Here is a 21,686-nt window from a genome sequence, read left to right on the forward strand (position 1 = left end):
AGTTTCTTGATCCTTTTTATGCACCCTCCATTTTCTGTGGTTCAGTTTGATCCTGTTTCTGGGGGAGAATGAAGAAGAAAAAATAAAGTGAAAATCCACCCTTCTTGGGATTTCAAGAGGATCAGGCTTTAGCAGCATTCAAAGATGAGGGTATAGCTATCAAAAAGGGTATAAATCAACCCTTTAATCACAACCAGAGCCACGCCAGAAAAATAACATAGTTCTTTCTGAAAAGACAAGACAGTGTTATTTACCATTTCTCCTCAGGTGTAGGTTTGCATATACAAAGAAGTTGGGCAAAATGGCTTTGAATTTTGCTCCCTGATTCTCTGCCTGATTTGAACTGAAAAGCTGGAGTGGGCAGGTCCATAGCTTTGCAAAGAACTATGGTTGACGTGTTCTATTTTGTCTCAGGTTTACTGCCACACCAGTTTGATGGCTGGCCAGCTGCAGACCCCAGCAGCATTTTTGTTGGTATCTGTCAATCATACATGCCCTGGAATGATTTCAAGGGTATACAACCTGCCACATAACATCCACATTAGATGGTATCATGAACAGGGAAAGCTGACAGGTCACATGTGTTTGCATGCAATGCATAATCTCTGGGAAAACTAGTGCAATGAGACAGGTTGTTTCAAACTATAGATGATATTGTTGAAAATCTCTGCATGAAAATATTTCATAAAAAGTAAGCTCTAAGCAATCACACACCATTTAAAAGCATTAGTCCACTGAGTCCAGGGAAAATATAAGCATAGACTCTTATATGTGCATGCATGATGTCTTTCTTTCACGGCAAAGGATCACAGTTTCACTGCTACTAGCTACAGTGTAAAGTATTTTAAATCTCTGCAATATTGCATGTATAGATACAAAATGATAATGCATTGATAGGGCAGACTTTACTGAAAGCTTTAAAGTTGCAGTCATAATGTGCAATCCAAGTAGTTTTGATAACTCAAACCTTCTCTTGAACGAGGTATATTCCTGCCTCAGTAAGGCTCTTCTTGAATCTGGGTTCACTATCACTTAGGCCTTCTTGCAGTCCATATGTAGTAGTCTGCTTCTCTTCTCCCCCCCCCCCCTCCTCTGCCTTGAATGTCAGTTCTGACAACAGAAGTGCCCAGCCTCCCACCTGTTTTTGAATTACAAAGTGTAGGTGAAGGTGCCTCTAAGGTGATATCCAAAGTTTTCCTGATCTGGAAGGTTGGGAAAATTCATTTTCATGAGTCTGAAATTTCCCATTCAAAATTAAACATAAGATGCCACAGCTGCAGCACTCCTGTCTTCCCAGCTAAGTAAGCAGATATTATGTTGAGACTCTAGGCTAGCAAAGCCTGGTGTGATGCAGAGATTACACAGATAAGTGCCAGAGATGTGATTCTGGCACCTTTTGTAGTGCTTTCTGTTGTCTGCCAATTGATTTGTGGCATAGAAGTGGCTTCCCTTGCCAGTCCTTCAGCATAGGGATTTGTTGGCACAATAGTGATGGGGACCAGTGGGAGAGAATTGCCTTAAGGGTAAATGGAAAGGATGTAGGAAAAACAAACCACAGCACTTCAGTTGTTTTGGAAGTATCTGGACACCCTGAAATTCTTGATTCACATCCCAAATTTTCTTCTCTGCAGGCAGGTTTGTTTAAATTACATGCAGAAATCATAATTTGCCCTTGCTTTTGTATATCAAAGCCAGTCATATAATCTCAGGCACAATTATTATGAATGCTACTGTGTTCAAAAAGCTGGTGTCAGTCATTGTCCATTTTATGCATATTAAACAGTTGATGTAAATACTAGTATCCTTATCCAGAAAAGGTGATCCATGTGCAGGAGCATGATTTTGCATCCATATCAAGAACTACAAATTGAATGAGCATCTTTATGCAGAAGTCATCTATTACTTTCAGTGGGTATGTTTTTGGATGAGCAGTAGAATGCAAATTCCCATTTGTGTTTGGATATGGATGTGCATCCCATTGAAAGTAATACAGCACAGATAGACGACTTTCACATTTGGATGTTTGTCTGATTAATGTTTGCAGTTCCTGGTATTCATATGGAAGCCTGCTTTTGTTCATGGATTGCCTTTTCCTGATCAGGGCGAAAGGGATGCATTCTTTCAGTTACCTTGCCTGCCCTGTTATACTACCTACAACATAATTTATTGCACTGTCAGACCTTCTCCTATCTGTTATGAAGTTGATGGATTATCACACACCTATATTAAAATTATGAAGCATAGAATATATTTCAACTCCTGGGCTCTAAGCTTCAGATGTGCATGCTATTAACTTTCAAAAATGCACCCTTTATATAGCCTACTTTTCCACCCAGGCACATTTTCTGTTTTCATAATTTCTATAGTAGTGTAAGCATTATGAGTTTCAGAACCTTGGCAAAACCAGCACTGTGCCTAAAGGTGAGATAATCAGAGCATGCACATAGGGACATTATTTGAGCACCATATCATTGGACTGCACAGAACATCCCTAGCTTATTCCAAGGGCAACCATGAAATTTAATTTAGAATTTTACAGTCACATTTTGAATTGAAAATCTCAGTAATAACTTTCCCTTTGCTCAGCCTTTTAACTGTGAAATTCAGTTGGGGAGTTTCAGAGCAGCAGGTAATGCTGCATCACTCTGGAGGGATTTTGCCAATACTGTGCTAAAGTGCTTGCAAGTGTCATTTCCATATTTAACTAATTTCAGTTTTTAATTAGCTCCATGTGAAAAATGAGAGTTCAAGCTGAGCTAAGCTGTCAGCACACACTCTTGTTTCCTTTCTAACCTCCCAGGATGATCAGTTACGGGGATAGGGAGGCGTGATACAACAAGCTTAATCTTTCAGGAGTCCTGTTCCTTGGCAGTGAGCAACCGTGTTGGGTTTATCTAGATCTATTGGGCAAAAATGAGTCTCAGTATATTTCAGAAGTACATTTTTTGGTTTATCTGAGAAATCTGACAGATACTTTGGCACACCCTACAATAGGAATATGTCTATTATATAGTGAGTAATATTATTCACTTGTTAGCTTGTAACCATGCAATCATTGTCTTGGGTCCCTTGGGTTCCGTTGGGATCTGACATGGTTTGGCAGCTCCAGATGGAAAAGAAAGAGGAAAAGCTGAACGGAAGAGGTGGTGCTGGAGCTGGGGACAGAAGAGCAGGACATCGTCCCCCCCTCCCCCAAGAAACAGGCAGTGCCTTCATTGGTGGGGTGAGGTGCACGTGTCTGTGCACACAACAAATCCGTAGGGCAAGAAAGTATTGTGAATAAGTTTGCCCCACCTCATCTTAGAAAGCTTGGTAGGAGAGGGGTGTTAACTGTTGGGACATCTTCATAGCTTCCATTAAGTTATGAAAAAATTCACTTGCTTATGTACCTTGAAATCTTGATTTCTGGGCTTTGCTGTGGAGCATGTACTGCTATTAGCTGGCATAAAGATTTCTTCCTTACTCTCAAAGAAGAGCTGCTGTTGTCGTGTTTTGGGATAAGAACCTGACAGTGATTCTTTATTTTATGCGAAAATCTTCAACCAGATAGCCTTATCATGTACCTTCTTGCACCTTTGCAAACTCCAAAGAGAAGCAGTCTTAATCCTAGACCAGGGGTCTTCAAACAACAGCCTGCAGGCTGGATGCAGCCCACTAGGTTCGTAAATCCGGCCCACAAACCCTGCCACCCACTCAGTCAGTCCCCGCGTGCTGAGGTAAATTGGAAGTGGTAAGGCATTTCCTTGAAAAGAAGCCGCGGACGCCTCGCCACGTGGGGATTGCCTGCGTGGGTGGCAACGCTTCCGCGGCTTCTGATTGGCTGCAGGAAGCTCCTTGGGAGCGCATCTTGGGAGTGCGGCGGCGGTGGCTCTACCAATGAAAGGCCGCATCAGTGTTTACCTCATCGCGGCGTGGAGCCTTTCATTAGTAGAACCGCTGCTGATGCGCGGAGCCTGGGATCCCTTGTCGAGCGTGAAGAGGCGTTGTCACCGCAGCCAGCTCTCAACCGCAGGCAGAGCTATTCGGGCAGCAGCAGCGACAGAGGAGGTGGTTGGAAAGGGAGGGGAGGGGGAGAGAGAAGCCCCCCTCCGCCGGGAACCCCGCCACCCAGGGCTGGGGTCGACCCCTGATCACATCTTCTTTCAGTCTCCAGATATATAAGTTTGCGTGTGTGTGTACGGGTGTATGTATATACTTCATATGAATGAAAATATGGCATAAGCACTGGCCATTTGCATTACTGCTGAGCGTTGGTTAGCAGTGACAAATATGGAACCGGATATTGACCATCTCATTAGCCAAAAGCAGGCTCATATTTCCCATTGAAATACTTAAAAATTTATGTTGATTAAAATTGTTCTTCATTTTAAATATTGTATTGTATTTCCTGTTTTTTGTGCACTACAAATAAAATATGTGCAGTGTGCATAGGAATTCATTCATATTTTTTTCAAAATGTCTGGCCCCCGACAGTGTCTGAGGGACAATGAACCGGCCCCCTGTTTAAAAAGTTTGAGGTCCTCTGTCCTAGACGATAGAGTGCTCTGGTTACATTTGTGCTATGTGGTCTCCCTTGCCTCCTTCAACTGTTAAGTGATTTTGCATTCTGTTCCATGATGCACAACAAGGATTGAGATGTTTTTGATTAAATCTATGTGCAAAAAGCCTTCATGCTGCATCCTCCTTAAAGTGTGTATGGAATGTTATTTTTGTAAATGGGAATAAGTTTAGAAAACAATGTGGAAACTGTTGGGGGACCAGGATTTCTACTACACAAATACCATTTTAATAATTTAAATACCATTTAATATCATTTTAATACAATTTTCTTCCCAAAAGAAAGAATTAATCAGAATTTTAAACTAATATTTTAATGTAAAATTGACAGTGGAAAATTAGTAATAAAACCCAGTGGAAAATTGAGAATAAGGTATTCCTGATGCTAATACTTACAGAGATGAGTAACTTCTGCTATCCTCAATTTCTCTCTATCCATTTGTTCCAAGAAAGTAGCAGTGCAGCAATTTTCACTTATAAGTGACAGGATTAGTATGGACAGCCACTTATAGTAGTCAGTAACTGATTTCCTTTGTTAAGACTATAAAATCAAATACATTTTTTCATGAATTAAAACAGATGGAGGAAAATTTCGGCTATGACAAATGTGTCTAGGCATTTAAAGGGTATTGCTAATCTGCAAAGAAAGAAGCTGAAATCTCAGTAGCTGGATTTTGCAGGTACTGAAATATGAAGCAGTGATTCATTCTTAAAACTATGCAAGAATCTAGTTTGTAATTCTATGCTTGAAAACGGGGTGGGGGGAATCAAACCTTCAGAGTTAATAGTGGGTATGCAGAGTCTAATTTTTGTATTTGATTCTCAGTCTAACATCTTCATTTCTGCTGAGGTGCTAAAGACCCAGTCTCAAAGACAAATAATAGAAGCTTGGGAACCAGCTTTGCTGCCCTCATACTACTTCTTGCTACTACCAAAAGTCCCAATGATACTTATTTTGGTTCAGGTCCATGTATACAGCTTTCCCCACTACTGTACCTATGTGAGCAAGAGTAGTGAAAACTAACTGGTGTTCAGTTTTCCCATGCATGTATGAACTACTTCTAAGTAAATATGTGATTGACAGATCAACTCATGTTCCATGCGCAAACCATATCTATAGCCAGGGGTAGGCAACCTAAGGCCCATGGGCCACAAGCAGCCCATGGGGGTCGTTTAACTGGCCCATGAGCCACCCCCAAACTGAGCCGCCCGCTTGGTGAGTCCCTGTGCACTGCGCTAAACCGCCGCAGCCAGGCACAGGGACTCGCTTCTGCAGCACCAAAAATCGCCTCTGCGCAAACGCTGGAAATCATGGGTGCGCGCACAATCTGGCCCATGGAGGGATCTCCGCTGGAGTGAACCGGCCCAGGCAAGGTAAACCTTGCCAACTCCTGTCTATAGCAATATATCAGTATAGTAATATCAGCATCACCTGTGAAGATATGTTGATAAGCATCAGAAAATAAAGGTATATCTGGATTGTCTGCAAGTTGTCTTTCAACCATTGAGCTGTGTATTTGTACAATTAGGCAATCCTTGTTCCATTCACCTTCATTTTGGATCACTTAGAAATTTGTCAAGCCAAGATTAGTGATAGACATACATTTACAGATAAATACATAATGTGACAATCCTGAATCTTGGGCACATGCTATCATGGTTTTTTTCTTTGTAAGATAATGCTTTCAGACAGATATGTGTCTATCACTAAATGTGTATTGGTGTATTTTGAGGAGACCTTTCATAAATCACTTGTGCCACCTATCAAATATTAAGCATGCACAGTTGCATAAGAACACCAGAAAGTGTTAGCATGGATTTATGCATCAAAATATTAGGGAATCTGTAATATTAAATATTAATAATTTAAAGAACCCGGCAACTGGCTACAAGAAGGAGAGATTGCAAGGGTATCAAGATTAATGGAATCCAAAAAAAACAGAGTAGCTAACTGATTTAGCTTAGTTCATCTGTTCTATAATATGTTGTTTGGCCAAATGTTTCTAAGGTGTTCCTAGACACTTAGATTCTAGAGCTGTTTTAAAATGATTTAAATATTGTGTAATCTTGTGTTTGAATATGCTCTAAGAAACCACTATAATCCGTCTCTTTGGGAATATGAGAGAATTTGTTAAAGCTCCTGCACGGGTGGCTTCTTAGGTCAGTGAAACTATCCCATATTTTGAATTCTTTGACCCTGCATTTTGCAGAGGTTGCAGGGCCACACAGTGTGTGAAACTCCCATTGTTCTAGGTGCATTTTGCCACATGGAATTTCATTGGCACGAGTGGTTTCTGAGCTCTGGGTGCAGTACTGCGCCTAAGATTTCAGATTAAAACAGCAGAGTGGAAGGAAAGGAGGACCTTTTTTCTGCCACCCCACTTCCAGCTATTCTCTGAAGACTGGAGAAAAGACCCTCTTAAGAATATTAGGGGGGTGGGCAGGGGAAGGACTAGACCATGTGAAAAATGAACATAATATTCTAGCTGCAGATAATTAATTTTCAGCTTTGTGTTCTTATAAAAAAAGCGCACCTAGACATTCCATTGTTGCACTCATAACCTAGGTTTAAGGTGCCATTTAGCTCCCAGCTTTCATATCTCAGTTTCTAACACAGGGGCCACAAACCTTCTTGCATTTATGGTGCCATTGTGATATTACACCAAACATTTGGTCAACTGTTTTAACAGAAATAGATCTAATATATAGCACAACTATTTTATTGTCTCCTATATTAGCCTTCTGGGAGGATTTAGAATGATTCTTGTCAACATTTACAGTATGTCATAGCGAGATGTTAGGTTTTTTTTTATGGTGGCTGCTAATTTAGAGATAGGTAGAACTAGAGATATTTAGAGATAGCTAATTTAGAGATAGCTAGATCGAAAGGTCGGCGGTTCGAATCCCTGCGGCGGGGTGCGCTCCCGCTGCTCAGTCCCAGCGCCTGCCAACCTAGCAGTTCGAAAGCACCTCCGGGTGCAAGTAGATAAATAGGGACCGCTTACCAGCGGGAAGGTAAACGGCGTTTCCGTGTGCGGCTCTGGCTCTCCAGAGCCGCGATGTCACGCTGGCCACGTGACCCGGAAGTGTCTCCGGACAGCGCTGGCCCCTGGCCTCTTGAGTGAGATGGGCGCACAACACCAGAGTCTGTCAAGACTGGCCCGTACGGGCAGGGGTACCTTTACCTTTACCTAGAACTTGGTGTTCTGCAATAGGTTTGTTTCTTGATTTTTAGTGTGCTTGAGTCTGGGCAGTTGCTCTGGCAGTAAACCTGGCATGCCAATTCCAAGCAGCCGGGGTAAAATGAACCCATTATCTTTTTATGTCACCTGGTAATCATTTATTTCACATATGCAATGTGAGGACCATACAAGACAACTGCCCTAGATTGTTTGCAATCTGTGGATAGATGTAAAGATTTTGTCTGTTTTTCATGTACTTTCTTATATGTCTGCATTGTTTTTGACTGCATTAGCTGTTCCTTGTGGAGAAACATATGTGCTTATTGTTCATATTTTATTGTTACATTTTGAGAATAAAAATACATTTCAAAAATTCATGATTTAGGTAACACTAGCCAGATTCTTTTGTAACCATTGTTTTCAAACCTACTTTCCACAATAGTTTCTAGTGCTGATTTATGAAGAAACCAGTTGTATTGATGCTACTGAGACTGTCAGTCTTGGTTCATGCCAGCATGGTAACGGAGGATGACATTCAGCCCAGAAAAGAGAGAGCTCCAGTGATGGCTCCTAATTTGCAAACCTTGGTTTGCAAGGAGTTAATGATATGCTTGCACCAAACTAATGCATGCAATGAGCACTCTGCCTTTTATTGGTATTTAAGAACTTTGACAGGTCATGCATGCTCATTTTAGCTCTCGTTTATTTTAAACTTTCCACAACTGGGAACTTGGCTACTGCTCCTCTCTTAAAATAACACAATAGCCACCATATTTTGAACGGTGAATTGTATTAAAGTAAGCTGGCACATGGCAGACAGTTTTCATTCCTCACCCAGAGGCACTCTCAGATAATTACACAACAGCAGGGTCCCTGTTTTACCACATACTTAAGCCTAATGTTTAATCCTATCTTGAATATGCTACAATGGTTCCAAATTCAACTTGGCCACAAATGCACATCTAGTAAAGGTGTACTACCTTAGATGTTACTACAATGTTTCCCTAAAAAGTACCTCTTTTACAATTCTGCACTTTTCCTGCTTCCTACCCAATTTCATTCCTGCTGGGAACAGTCAGAGAAAACTGTCAAGTAAAAGTATAGCTGTGTCTTCTGCTTTTTAGATGCATTTTAAACGTGCCCTATCTACAGATACAATTTTGTCTAGCTAAAGGAAGGAAAGGGCCTAGAATCACTATTTTCTAAGATGGCTGGTATGAGGAGGGGGCTAGGCTCCTGGGCACAGACTTTTGCTTCATGGTGCAGAGAAAGCGGATGGCAAAGCTTTCAACCGTCCCTTATTTGGCAGGAAACTCCCTTATCCCAGCGCCATGTCCCGCTGCTGTCCCTTATTGATGATGTCCCTTAAATTTCCCGGGTTTCAAAGGAAGCAGCTCCTCTCCCTCCCTCCCTGCCAGCCAGGGAGGAGGGAGGCTCCAACTGTGTTGCTTGGCTGCCCGGCCCGCCCCCCTCCGGCCTCCTCTCACCAGCCTCGCCCCCCAGGTACCCCTCCCCGCCGGGACTGAGGAGCCTTGAGAGGAGAGCGAGGGCAACCATAGAGAAAGCAGTTCTGAGAGAGGAGGAGGAGAGGCGGAGGTGCGGGCAGGTGTTCCAAGGGCTAACCATAGAGGGGGAAAGCGGAGGAAGGACCGCAAGCGCTTCTCCCATAGATTTGTAGTGGTAGACTAGCATAGATGGTCTGATCTGCGGGTTTACTTCGGGCGCTATTCCCCCCCCCCTTCCTCCTGCCCTGCCTGATGGAACTGAGAGCTGCAGATGGAGCACGAGAGAAAAGATACAGAACTGCAGCAGCATCTTCGTAGCTTGGACTTCGTTTTGCACGAAATGTGGTTGCTGCTTGTAGTTATTTAATTGCAGTGTTTCATCAGCTGGTGTCTTGAGCAGCAACCTCTGGAAACAAAGGGCTAAAAACCGGCGCTGCTCTCCCAAATTATCTGGTCCCTTTTAACTTTGTATTTCAGCTGGTTGACTAAAATCTCTTATTTTGGCTTCTGATCCCTTATTTTCGAGGCTGCTGGTGCCTTATTTTCAAATCTGTAAGTTAACAGCTATGGCGGATGGGGAGACATCTCTCTCTCTCGCTCTTCCTCTCTCCCCCCCCCCCCATAACTCTAAAACCTGGGGGCATCCAGTGAAGCTGAATAGAGAGAGATTTAGGATAGACCAAAGGAAGTACTTCACATAACCAGGACCAGCCCAATATATTTTGGTGCCTTAACAGGCCCCGTAAATGCCAGCTCCCTCAAGTCTAGGCACATGGTACTCAAAGCTAGCCAAGTTAATTTTGCACCTGGGGAAGGAAACCCCGGAAGCACCTCTTCTCCCTCCAGGACAGTAAAATTGTAAAAATAATAAATAAAATAATATACCAACCTTTGATGATACTGAAAACCAGCTGCCTCACTTTGCCCAATGTTATGACTGACCCAGTAGAAAGCACATAGTTAAAGTAGAAAATTTGCTATCTCAAGATGTAGTAAAAGGGGGTGGTTTATTTGTTATTTGTACTTGTAGCCCACTCTTCATCACACTGTGATCTATAAACCTTATGATCTTTGTGTGAAGGGAGGGATAGAAAATTAATAAAAAAATACAAACTGTCCTAGGGTTGGTTACATAAATAACATAATTAAACACAACAATGCAGGACACAAATTAGGCAAATACATGGTAGTGGAGAAATTTGATTCAGTTCACATTTGAAACCAAATTTATCAACTTTGCACTTTCTGCCACACATGGGAAATGAAACACAGCCCTCCTTAAAAATCCACACACCTGATTTTTGTGATGCACTTTTCCAACCAACCAGTGTTTACCAAAAAAGCATATATTAGGTAAACATGTGCATACAATGACTACATTAGTGAAAAATATATTTAAAATGAATTATATTAGGAGAAATTGCTAACAAAAATGTATACATTAGTCAAAACTGCATGCAAATTGTGTTTATTGGGAGAAATTCACATTAAAGAAATATTGCCAATTGCTGCAGAGTTGTGGAGAGAACTTAAATTGGCAGATCCTTCCATCCCTAATGGTAGTTGCTTATAAATGGTTTCTTTGCATGATGGATATATATTACCTCCAGTATCAGAGGCAGTGTGCCTCTGAATGCCAGTTGCGGGGAAACATGGGTTTGAGAGTGCTTTTGCATTCATATCCTGCTTGTGGGCTTTGCATAGGCACCTGGTTGTTCATTGTTAGAACAGAAATTTGGACTAGATAAATCTTTGGTCTGAATCAGCAGGGCTCTTACATTCTTACTGCTGTATTTATCACACACAACAAAGTTGTTTTGCACATATGTAAACAAGGTCCTAAGTCTACCTGCAATATTATTTTTCTAGACCAAATCCATTCATGCTTGCTTGATCAGTGGTAATTACAGGCACTTTTGTTTGGTTCCCCAAAATTTTGTGTTTTGCATATTTTAATGGATCTGTCAATAATAAGTTGTTACTTGTTTTGGCTTACTGTGATGCAGTGAGATACAAATAAAAATGTGTGTTAGAATCTTAGAATTACTGGCATTATGTTGTATATTGAAGATAACACATGTGGAATTGATGCATAGTAAAAAGGGGCTGATGGGAAATGGATCGTAGACTGTATTTGACATGTGTGTCCTTTTTCATGTAAAATACAATGTATTATTCTTGTTCTTTATTTTCATTCAGGTCCTCTAGCCAAAGAGGACACAGGGCAAAGAGACTGCATTTTGAATCTTAAGGTTGCCACAAAAGCAGGCTCATTATATTTGGTTTCAGGAATTGATGAATCTTGTGCCAATTTTCTGCTCTCTGTACAATCTAAGGTCTGTCATGAGAATAGATGAATGGTGTTGCTGCAATATGTTCTCTTGCACAGCCTTTGTCCTAAGATTTCAAATTCTGAATGCAGCATGCAGTGCTGTTATCATTCTTGTGACAAAAATTGCATTCGCAAAGTGGCACAAAATCAAAACATTTCTTCAAGAGGACTGAAGGGAAGAAATACAAAAAGAGAATAAAACAGAAGTTTGTTCTCATTGCTGTCAGAATAGAAGATAGAAAACTAATGATAATACAGGTTGTTACGATTGTTCCAGTTCTTTTTAAACATGCTTTCTGGTGGTGCTTCAGGGAATTTAAAGCCAGATCTTGTGATTTTTATTTTATTTTATAAAAAAAACTGTAATGTAATTCCAAGTGTGTGTAAGCTTTTCAAGTATTTTGGAAGTAGAAAGACTAAAATTGGACACGGAGGGGTAAATTTTCAAAGCATTGCATGGGCGATAGGCGCACAAATCCCATTACAGCTAATGGGATTTGTGGGCGTATCTGTCGTGCATTGCTTTGAAAATTCATTCCATTCCATTCACGCAATGCAGGCCTGGAGAAGAAATATCACTGACTCAGTTTTGAAAGACGATTTTGTGTTTATTTCACCCAAATCCTCTTCTACGTATAAGTACGCTGAAAAGCATTAGATGACTCCCATTCCCTTTTTGGAAACAGGGATCCAAAATGAAGCAAGGCATACATTTTAAAGGAACCTGGACTCTTCCTTACTGCCCACCCCCACCCCGGCTGTTGGCTGCTATCATTCATCCTTCATCAATATCCATGCTGACAGCCATTAGTTCCCCTGTTTTCCCCACCTACTGACAGAAGTAGCTGTGGATGGATAACAGATAAATGAAAAGGATTCCTCGTTCTCTTGCCTTCTTCCACCTGTATATCAAGCAGCAAGTAAGAGGCTTTATTCTAGAACTGCAAGTAATAGTAAACATCAACATGTACAGCAGAACATGAACTCAGTGTGTGATTTAATGCACACACTAAAATGCACATACTATGATTATTACATAGAAGTAGATGCCATTGAGCTAAAAATGACTTACAAGCAAGAGTGTGTAGGTTTGCAGCCATAATCTTGGAAAATATAATTTGAGAACAATCATGCTTTGCTGCTTGCAGCATACAGCAACACACATTTGCAATGCTACATTTTTATCATTGAGATACACCGATTTAGCAGCTTCCTGGCATTAGATTGCTTAATCTAGAGTCTCTGTGTAGTGACACCTAGCTAATTTTGCCACTTACATGAAATTATACCCTCTAAAGACATGTAAAGACTATCATTTGTGACACCTAAGATTACCATTATGTGCCTCTACCATTCCCATAACTAAAACTGGTCCTCAGCCATTTGTTAACCATGTTTAGAATTTTTTTAACAAAATAATAATTGGGTACCAGGTTTTAGCTTTGGAACTGGGCCATCAAGCAGCCTTTTTATGACTCATTCTGAAGCCTGCAAAAACAGCCAATGGCACATGCAGAATGGCTTTCTGTAGGAAATGCCTTAGGTAATTTGATCCTGTAGATCTGCTGGGATTTAAAAACAATGCTTGAGGCATCTGTGCTGGGGAATGATTGGTAATTGGGTTCACATTGCAAGGTACCGTATATTATGCCACAACATAAGTTAAAGCACCACAAGGCTGTTAAGAAGCCAAGAGGTCCAGGCTGAATGTACTGAAAGAACATGTCAATGTTTAAAGATAACTGGGCTTTCAAGGCAGCCTAGAGAAGCAGCATCTGAACAGATGTGACTTGCATTTGCAGGCTGGTTACAAGACAGATCTCACTGGTTAAATCAGAGGTGGCGAAACTTTTTGGCCTCATGGTTCAGATCTTGATCTCCCTCATTCCACAGGCGAACTTTGATAGGTCAGCAGGGACACTCGCCTGTCAATAATTTGACATCATGTTTGTGGGCAGGATTCAACCAACAAGCCCTGCCAGTGGAAGGCTGTGCAAGAACTTCTGCTACTGCAAGGCAACTTCCGCCCTCTCCTCCCCTTACATGACCCCTTCACCTCCCCAGTTGTAAGGGGTCAGAAGAACCTAGAACTGTGAGCAAAGGGAGAAGAGGGCAGATTGTTCCATTAGGCAAGCAGGCATGCTTGCACTGGGGGAGCAATCTTTTTAGTGCTACATTGAATCCCTCCCTATGTCAGGTTACATAGGAGATCCCAACCACCTGTGACCATTGACCCACAGGAGCCCACCAGCCCATTCCCCTCAGAGAACATGCTGGCAAAAAAGCACCCAGCAGAGTTAAACTCTCTGCTTGACAGCTGATGTGTGGGAAGGGTTTGATCCTGTGTTCTGCAGGGTCTGTTTTACCAGCATATAACCCACAGGGAATGTGTTTGCAAAGCACTGCCACAACACACTGGATTGAACCTCACCCATCAGCTGACATCACCTGTTAACATGCCAGTTCTCCGAGTGAAGAGCAAAAATGTGTAGAAAGTGCCCCCATTGTTTAGGTTTTGGTTTTAATTTCCCAGTCCCAATGTTTAACAAAAATTCATTTGCACACCTTTGACAGCAACATACCTTTCTTGCTTTCTTTATATTTACTTGTAGTACTAATCTTCTGGGGTTTGATTCACAGTTATAAAGTCCGAACCAATGATGTTGTATAAAACAAATTTTATTATAAGTCAAGAGCCTAGCATCTATTGAAGACCTGGCCTTGCAAACTTAACTGTCTTTCATTTAAGATGAGCAGTGGGTATTTTCTTCTCCTGCTATATATTGACAATGCTGATCCTTAAAAAATCTTCAGCTCTTGATAACCCTCTCTCTAAACACAGTGTGTATCTGGCTACTGTGTTTACACAAGCAGATGACGATGTCACTCCACATATTTCATCTAATACGTATTGATTGGTTCTTTATCCTTTACCAGACACTTCTGTGTGAGAACAGTTTAGCAATGCCCCACAAAGCTGCTGTGACCTCAGTACGTGAAGGATACGATCTCTTGTTTCCCTATGTGATTGCTGAAAGTCTCGACAACTATGTTGCTTGTTAGCAAAATCAGAGTTGCATCTAGCTATGCTCATTCTGCTTTGTATTCCCCCCCCCCCCAAGGGAAAAACACCACATGGATGTGGATGTTTGTGTGGGGTGCTTATTAAAGCTGTCTGTGGACTAATGCTGGCTCTCTCGGCCTGAAGCAAGATGCCTGAGTTGCAGCCTCACCCCATAGTTGCCTTTGACTGGACTTCATCGTCCTTTACCTTTTACCTTAATATATGTACCCCTTCACACATTTCTGTGGAAGTCAGCCCAGGAGGATTTTGTCACTTTAGACTCATACATTTTTAATGGCTGATTGCACTAAGCAGCCTCAAACATAATGTTGTCAGGCCTGGGCCTGCTTCACCCCGTAGCTGCTCTGTTGGCCCTTTATCCTGACCCTCAAGACCCAGCTATTCCATTTCCAGGCCTCTCTTGAGTAAAGGTAAAGGTAAAGGTAAAGGTAAAGGTACCCCTGCCCGTACGGGCCAGTCTTGACAGACTCTGGGGTTGTGCGCCCATCTCACTCAAGAGGCCAGGGGCCAGCGCTGTCCGGAGACACTTCCGGGTCACGTGGCCAGCGTGACATCGCTGCTCTGGCGAGCCAGAGCCGCACACGGAAACGCCGTTTACCTTCCCGCTGGTAAGCGGTCCCTATTTATCTACTTGCACCCGGAGGTGCTTTCGAACTGCTAGGTTGGCAGGCGCTGGGACCGAGCAGCGGGAGCGCACCCCGCCGCAGGGATTCGAACCGCCGACCTTTCGATCGGCAAGTCCTAGGCGCTGAGGCTTTAACCCACAGCGCCACCTGCGTCCCCTCTCTTGAGTAGGTCCTGTCAATTGTGATGAATTGTACATTCCTTCTGAACTGTAGCCATAACTACCATTGGAGACTAGGCCTACCAAATTCATTTCACTTGTGACCCCTGCTACATTTGAACCAGACTCTCCTGAGAGAAACTGTTTTTAAAATTAACCCACTGTGTCCTCTTTCCAGTCCTTCAGCGGCTGACTGGCCATTTGTAAGGTAGAGAACGGAACTCAGCAAAACCATTTAGTGCTCAACACAGACTAGGAACGAAGTATATTTGTGAAGAATAATACCTCCAAACTCATTAACTGGTCTTGCACATTAATAATTCAAAGCACATTTAATTATTGCACTGGTTGTAATGAGGCAAGTTTTTCAGATAGATCTGAGCAATTGGAAATGGGGGACAAAGCTACATAATTTGCTGCATAGGGGTAATACTGTTCTGTAAATCCTGAAGGAAGGAAGGTTGGTTAGTTGAACGGATAGTCCTTAAGGATGCTGGGTCACAACTTGGGGTTCATGAATATATTCATCCTTTTAAACTGCCTGGTGACACGAGACAGCCATCACTTGCTGCTTCTATTGTCTGCCTGCTTCCCTCACCTGCAGTAAGGCACATCAGGAGTCCTGCTGAAAAGGGCAGGTGAGTGGACTGGAAAAGGAATGGACAGGATATACCATGGCTGCCTTGCTCCCCTCTGCACTGGGAACTTGAAAGATGCAAGGCTGTTCTCTGGCAACTCTTCATGTTGATGACATAAGGAGCAGGAGCATCTGTAATCTGTGACCTGTTCCTTTATAAACGAAACCTTGCATTAGAATCTCAGGAAGGATTTCACAAGGATAGCTCAAAAGGCAGGCAGATGTAGTACAGTCAAGCCAGCAGTCATATTCCATATATGAATCTTTGGACTATTAAAATATCACTGTCCTATCACTTACTTTAAACCAGCTATTCTTAAGGCAGTGCTCCTAGGTCTTTAAAAGCTGGGATCTTCTGGAGGGTCCTGTTCCCCTTGTACTTCTGAGGAGGTATGGGCATGTTGGCATATGCAAATTTTATGCAAATATGTACCATGGATCTTTCCCCTGAATATTATGAGTATCTAAGTACTTAGCAATACCCCTGCTGCTAGTGTCTTTCAAACTATGTGTTGTAATTGGACTTCAATATATTGCACTTGAAAGAGACAGTTTTGCTCCTCAGAGAGTTTAAGGTAATATTGTTGATGTTTATTTCCTTATGGTGGGGCACACACACCCGAGGGCCATTTCACAGAGAGTAGGCAGGGAGCTGCAGACAAATTGCAGTGTTGGGGAACATATTCAGAGCCAAACTAGACATAAATTTGTGTAGCAAGCATCAATGTCTAAGCATGGTCGTAATCAGGATCATTTGGGTGGGGGTGGGGGCAAAACTGAGCTACCCATGATGTGATTGGTCAGATAGTTAAGTATTTTTACTTATTTACTTGATTTACCCCCCCTCCCCCTCCCCTTGCCACGCCCATGTCTGTGAGGTTTTTTAAAAAATATATAGGTGGGTTCTTTTGGTACTGCAGCATACAGGAGGAAACGTTTATTTATTCACTTTCAAGCTGGGATCCAGACAGAAAGATCCCCCCTACAAATTAAGTTTTTTGGGGGGTGAAGCTCCCTTGGGTGCTAACTCTCGTAGGCATGGTGGGAGAGTATTTCTGGATTGCAGTGGAAGAGAAAAAGGATACCCCCATGTGCTGCAGTCTTGATGACAATCCCACAAACCCTTGCACTTACAATTGAATAAAGACAAAAGCACATCTGTAGCAGCATGATAAGCATTTAGCATAACATGTAGCATGGTCCTCATACTATACAATTTTAGGTGTAAACATCTTTAAGCACCTATAAAATGTAACATGTGAAATGGCTCTTTGTTCATAGGTGCTTTTGAGAAGTCTGTTTCTCTAGAGACAACACAGACACAAAAGAAAGGAGTGTATAACCTGTAAAACAATGCTTCTCTCATACAACTTTCAACCTCTTAAAAACTATGGTTAGGCTTAACTATTCTTTTTCCACCCCCTTTTTTTACAGTTCCTAGGTGTCTTCCAGAAAGGTAAAGACAATGACACGAAAGCAAATGTTTTCTGATTAATCAACGGCTAATAGCGACTGTTAATTAAACAGTTGCTTTCCCCAGTGAGTTTTAAATGTCCTCTACACAATGAAATCCAAAAATGAACTCTACACATGTTAAAACACTGAAGAAAGGCTTTGCATTTATTGTGAAATGTATTACGCACATTTCAGTTCTAAATAGAGGCAGCTGTCAGACTTTCAACTGTATTCTTGGCATGTTTACTCAGCAGTAAGTCCCCCTTATTCGGTGGAACTGACTTCTATCTGATTGTGCACACTATTGCAGTCTTTGCACAACAAAATAATATGATTTTATTTTGAGCAATGTTTTGTCTTTATACTTTTTTATAGTGGCATGTTAATGAACCACTTTTTGTCTCTTATCCAGTTATTTTATTATATGTAGTCTTATCTATATATTTTTCATTATACTACACTGAAGCAGTTCAACAAATATAAAATGCATTGCTCCCATGCATTAAACCCCCTGCCCCGAAAAAAGCTTTTTTTCCTCCTGAAGCAGCTTTATTTTAAAATGGTTTTCTCTTCCCTCATGACTTTTGTAATGTATACATTGTATGTTTATTTTTCCCGGCTTTCTGTGTCTTGCAGCAATGCATATGCTTGGGCTAAACTGGCAGCTACAACCAGCAGATGGACACACCTTTAACAATGGGATACGGACTGGATTGCCAGGCTCTGATGATGTAGCAACAATGCCATCTGGAGGTAAAGGTGAGGATTCAGCTGCATCTTTTGCTATTTGTAGAACAGCCAGTCTTTCACATACCACAACCTGTAGTTAAGGCTTTAAAATAAATGTATTTCATTTGAGTATATTAAAAACATTATTCATGGTCCACTTCCAGGAGTACTGTTACTTGAATCATTTGACTGCAGCAGTTCTTCTGCATGAATTCCACTTGTACTGCCATATCTGGCAAAATTGCAACAGTTTTAAAAGGGACCTTATCCTGCAGTGTCAGCTTTAATACATATCCCTAGCAGTTCTGAGCAACAATAATATGGACTGCTGAAGTTCACATCCCATACTGTGGATAGCTTAGAAATTTTAAAGAGATGCATAACCAGAGTGAGGGGAAACAACATGGGGATTGCTTCTGAAGAAATAGATTATTGCTTCCATGCTTGCTTCATTGGGAAACTAAGAAAAAACAGGGGTTATATGGAGAAATGGTAGGATGGTCATTTTCCTTTAGAAATTTGTATATCTGAAGGAAAGCACAAACCATTTTTGTTTATAAAACATATGCTGAGGACTTTCAGGTCACCATATAAACTGTAGATTTTTGATCAATTATGCTGAGGGTAGTTAACATCATGAATAGAGTTGCCAACTCCTTCCCCTCCGCCACCCCAGCCTTCTTTTCCCTTTGCTGTGGCTTGATATGCAGATATTAGCAAGCACTAAAATTTATCTCAGTGCCATAGAAGTTTTTACTTGCTGATTTCTGAAAAGTGAACTGCTGTTAACGACACAAGCCCAAGCTAGGTAGGACATACTTCTTATGGCCAGTTGGTAATCCTAATCCTGACTAAACCTCAAACACATAGACCTCACAATGAAGGGGACTGTTTCCAATTTACTCCCCTGTGGGCTTGCTGCTGCTCTTTCTGTCAAGGCCCTTGTGTGGCACGACAGGCAGAAGCTCAGCAAGCAGACCCTTTTCTGTCACAGAGATGAAGACGTAAGAGTCCTCACCTGTTGAATTTTTCTGCCTGTAATACAAATGCTGATGACACAGGAGTCTTGCCGGGGGTGGGGGGAGATTACCACATTTATCATGTACTGGCAGTCTCCAGGACTAGAGCAGAAAAGAAAGAAATGGATGATTTAGGAGCAGCTAGAAAAGAGTGAAAAATTTACAACCAAATGTACAGCAAAAAGAGTTGTGTGGCACCTTTAAAAAAGTAACAAATTTTATTATGTCATCAGCTTTTGTTATCTAGAGTCCCTCTCATCAGATATAAAGAAATTAATGATCTTTTTGAGTGACATCCCAAATAAAACCTTTGAATATTATATTTGAACCCATATGTTCTTCTCTGCAATAATAAAACAAACTTCAAAAAGACATGACATGGTAGCAGAAGAAGTCTGAAAGGTTTGCTGCCTTTTCCTTTTCATTCACTTAATTTAAGGCTAATATTGCCAGGCCAGCAGTTTTTAAGAAGCCCTCTGTCAAGCTTTTCACACACCAGCTGTTTCAGGTCCTGCCTCCTCGGTTGTGCAGAATGACCTTTCATAATTGACAGAGCCCAGGATGAAGCCAGCAACTACTTTAAAAAGATGATAGCCTTCCAAACTGAGAGAGACACATGTTAGCCCTTGAAATATGAGCAGTAAGATAACTCTGTCTTATGCTACCTTTTTGCAGTGTGGAAGTAAATGTGAACCTCTTAGGTTGAAAACCTCACTGAAAAGAGTGGGACTTGCATCTGAGTAAACATGCATAGGGCTGGCTATATAAGAAGCATTGTCTCCCTGTATTCAGGGGTGAGTGCACATTTTGCTGTTGAAAACTGGCCAGATGTTCTTCTTGTACTAATAAACTTGGTATTTTATCAAAGCATAATCAGAAGCTGAAAGTAATGTAGTATGTTGAGTGGGCATTTGTCATTACATTTGTCATTTGTCTGCTTTGGCCAGAAAAACTGTGGAGAAACAGAGGGAAGGATAAACTTTACAGCAGTACACAATATTTGTCTGCTGCTAATTAATCAGGGTATGCTACGGGGTCACAGCCTGACCTACTGTGGGTTTTACCTGGAACACTATCACTATTCAAATGTGTGGTTAAAAATTAAGAAGTGGTTTCCAAAATGCATGTTTCAGCTAAATGTATGTCCCAGGTCTAAAATGGTTGAAAACTACTAATCTACAAATATCTAAAGAGAATAAGCACCAGATAGAGAGGGGGGATTTTTCACACAGTGCAGGTAGGCATAGTTGTTCTATCCCTAACTCCTAAATAATTCAAATGATAGAATAGTGGGTAAACAATCAAATGGATTATTTCTAGTTCTAATTTTTCTATGCTATGATGTCCTGACTTCTAAATATACTCAGGTTATTAGACACAGTAACCTAGGAAGTGTGACCTGCTATGTACAGCTTGGTATTGCAAATGGTAGAATGTATTATAAAAATCAGCTTACCAATTATTTTGAACATGTGATCATTCTAACATGCAAGCACGTGTGGAGTAAGAAATTAACGCATTGCACCGTATTGCTCCTCTTCATCTTCTCTGATATTTGAAATGGAAGCCCTCAAAATGTCAAATTCCATATATCCAGCACCCTTGTCTATCCCACAAAGCATTGTTGCATTTAGTCATTTACTTAGGCTGTGTTTTAATCAAGGTACGCAATGTGTTGTGGGACGCTTAACCTTATTAAGTACTGTACCAAGTAAATTATACCTTAGGGCACATTAAGATGCAAACAAGCAAAAGGCTGTAATGTGAATTCATGCAGCATTGAACATTGGTAAAGGTTTTGATTTCTCATAAACTTCAGTGTACTACTTTCAAAGCACTGTAATTGATGTGAAATCCATTATTATTACTCATGTGAAATACAATTAATGTGAATTATTTAGTATTACATCACTTGTTTGTGAATTGTTATTGTTTATATTTTGATTGAATTTATATCCCACCCTTCCTCCTGAAGGAGTCAAGGAGGCCAAAGGCTTTGATAATCCTTCATCCTTAAGCGTTTGTACTCTGAGATACTGTACATCACACTTGTCACCTTTCTGATGATGTTGAAGTGAACCCATGATATAGTGATTTGTCAAACCTTTAGTCACTACATGGGTGACTAACTACGTGGGGTACCAGACAAGAATTTCTGGTTGTGACCTTCCCATGCAGTGTCAAGATGCACTGTGCTTACCCCAGAGGCTTCTGTCAAAAATAAGAACAGTTGGATTGGCCTGAATGAGGGTTTCCTGAAGTGGAGGTTGGAAGAAGATACTCTCCCTGCTCAGCTGATTGTGGATGGTCAACAGAAGGAAAATCTAGAGAAGGAAGTATACCATTTTAGGATGATGTCTTGTCTGCCTGGCTAAACATTGTGTGAACCTTAACTCAACAC

At 41.3% G+C, this 21,686-nt stretch overlaps 1 protein-coding gene across 21 annotated transcripts in view; it reads left to right on the top strand.

The window, feature by feature from the left end:
• The window catches only part of TENM2 (teneurin transmembrane protein 2), a 712,099-nt gene that overhangs the window by 551,473 nt on the left and 138,940 nt on the right, over positions 1 to 21,686 (top strand). For all 21 annotated transcript variants that reach the window (XM_083718520.1, XM_083718523.1, XM_083718504.1 and 18 more), the window contains one exon: positions 18,174 to 18,296. In XM_083718520.1, coding sequence (XP_083574646.1) covers positions 18,174 to 18,296 — 123 coding nt within the window. The remainder of the gene's footprint in view (positions 1 to 18,173; positions 18,297 to 21,686) is intronic.

The sequence above is a fragment of the Podarcis gaigeae genome, assembly GCF_964106915.1.
Source record: "Podarcis gaigeae genome assembly, chromosome: 2".
Classification (NCBI taxonomy): domain Eukaryota; kingdom Metazoa; phylum Chordata; class Lepidosauria; order Squamata; family Lacertidae; genus Podarcis; species Podarcis gaigeae.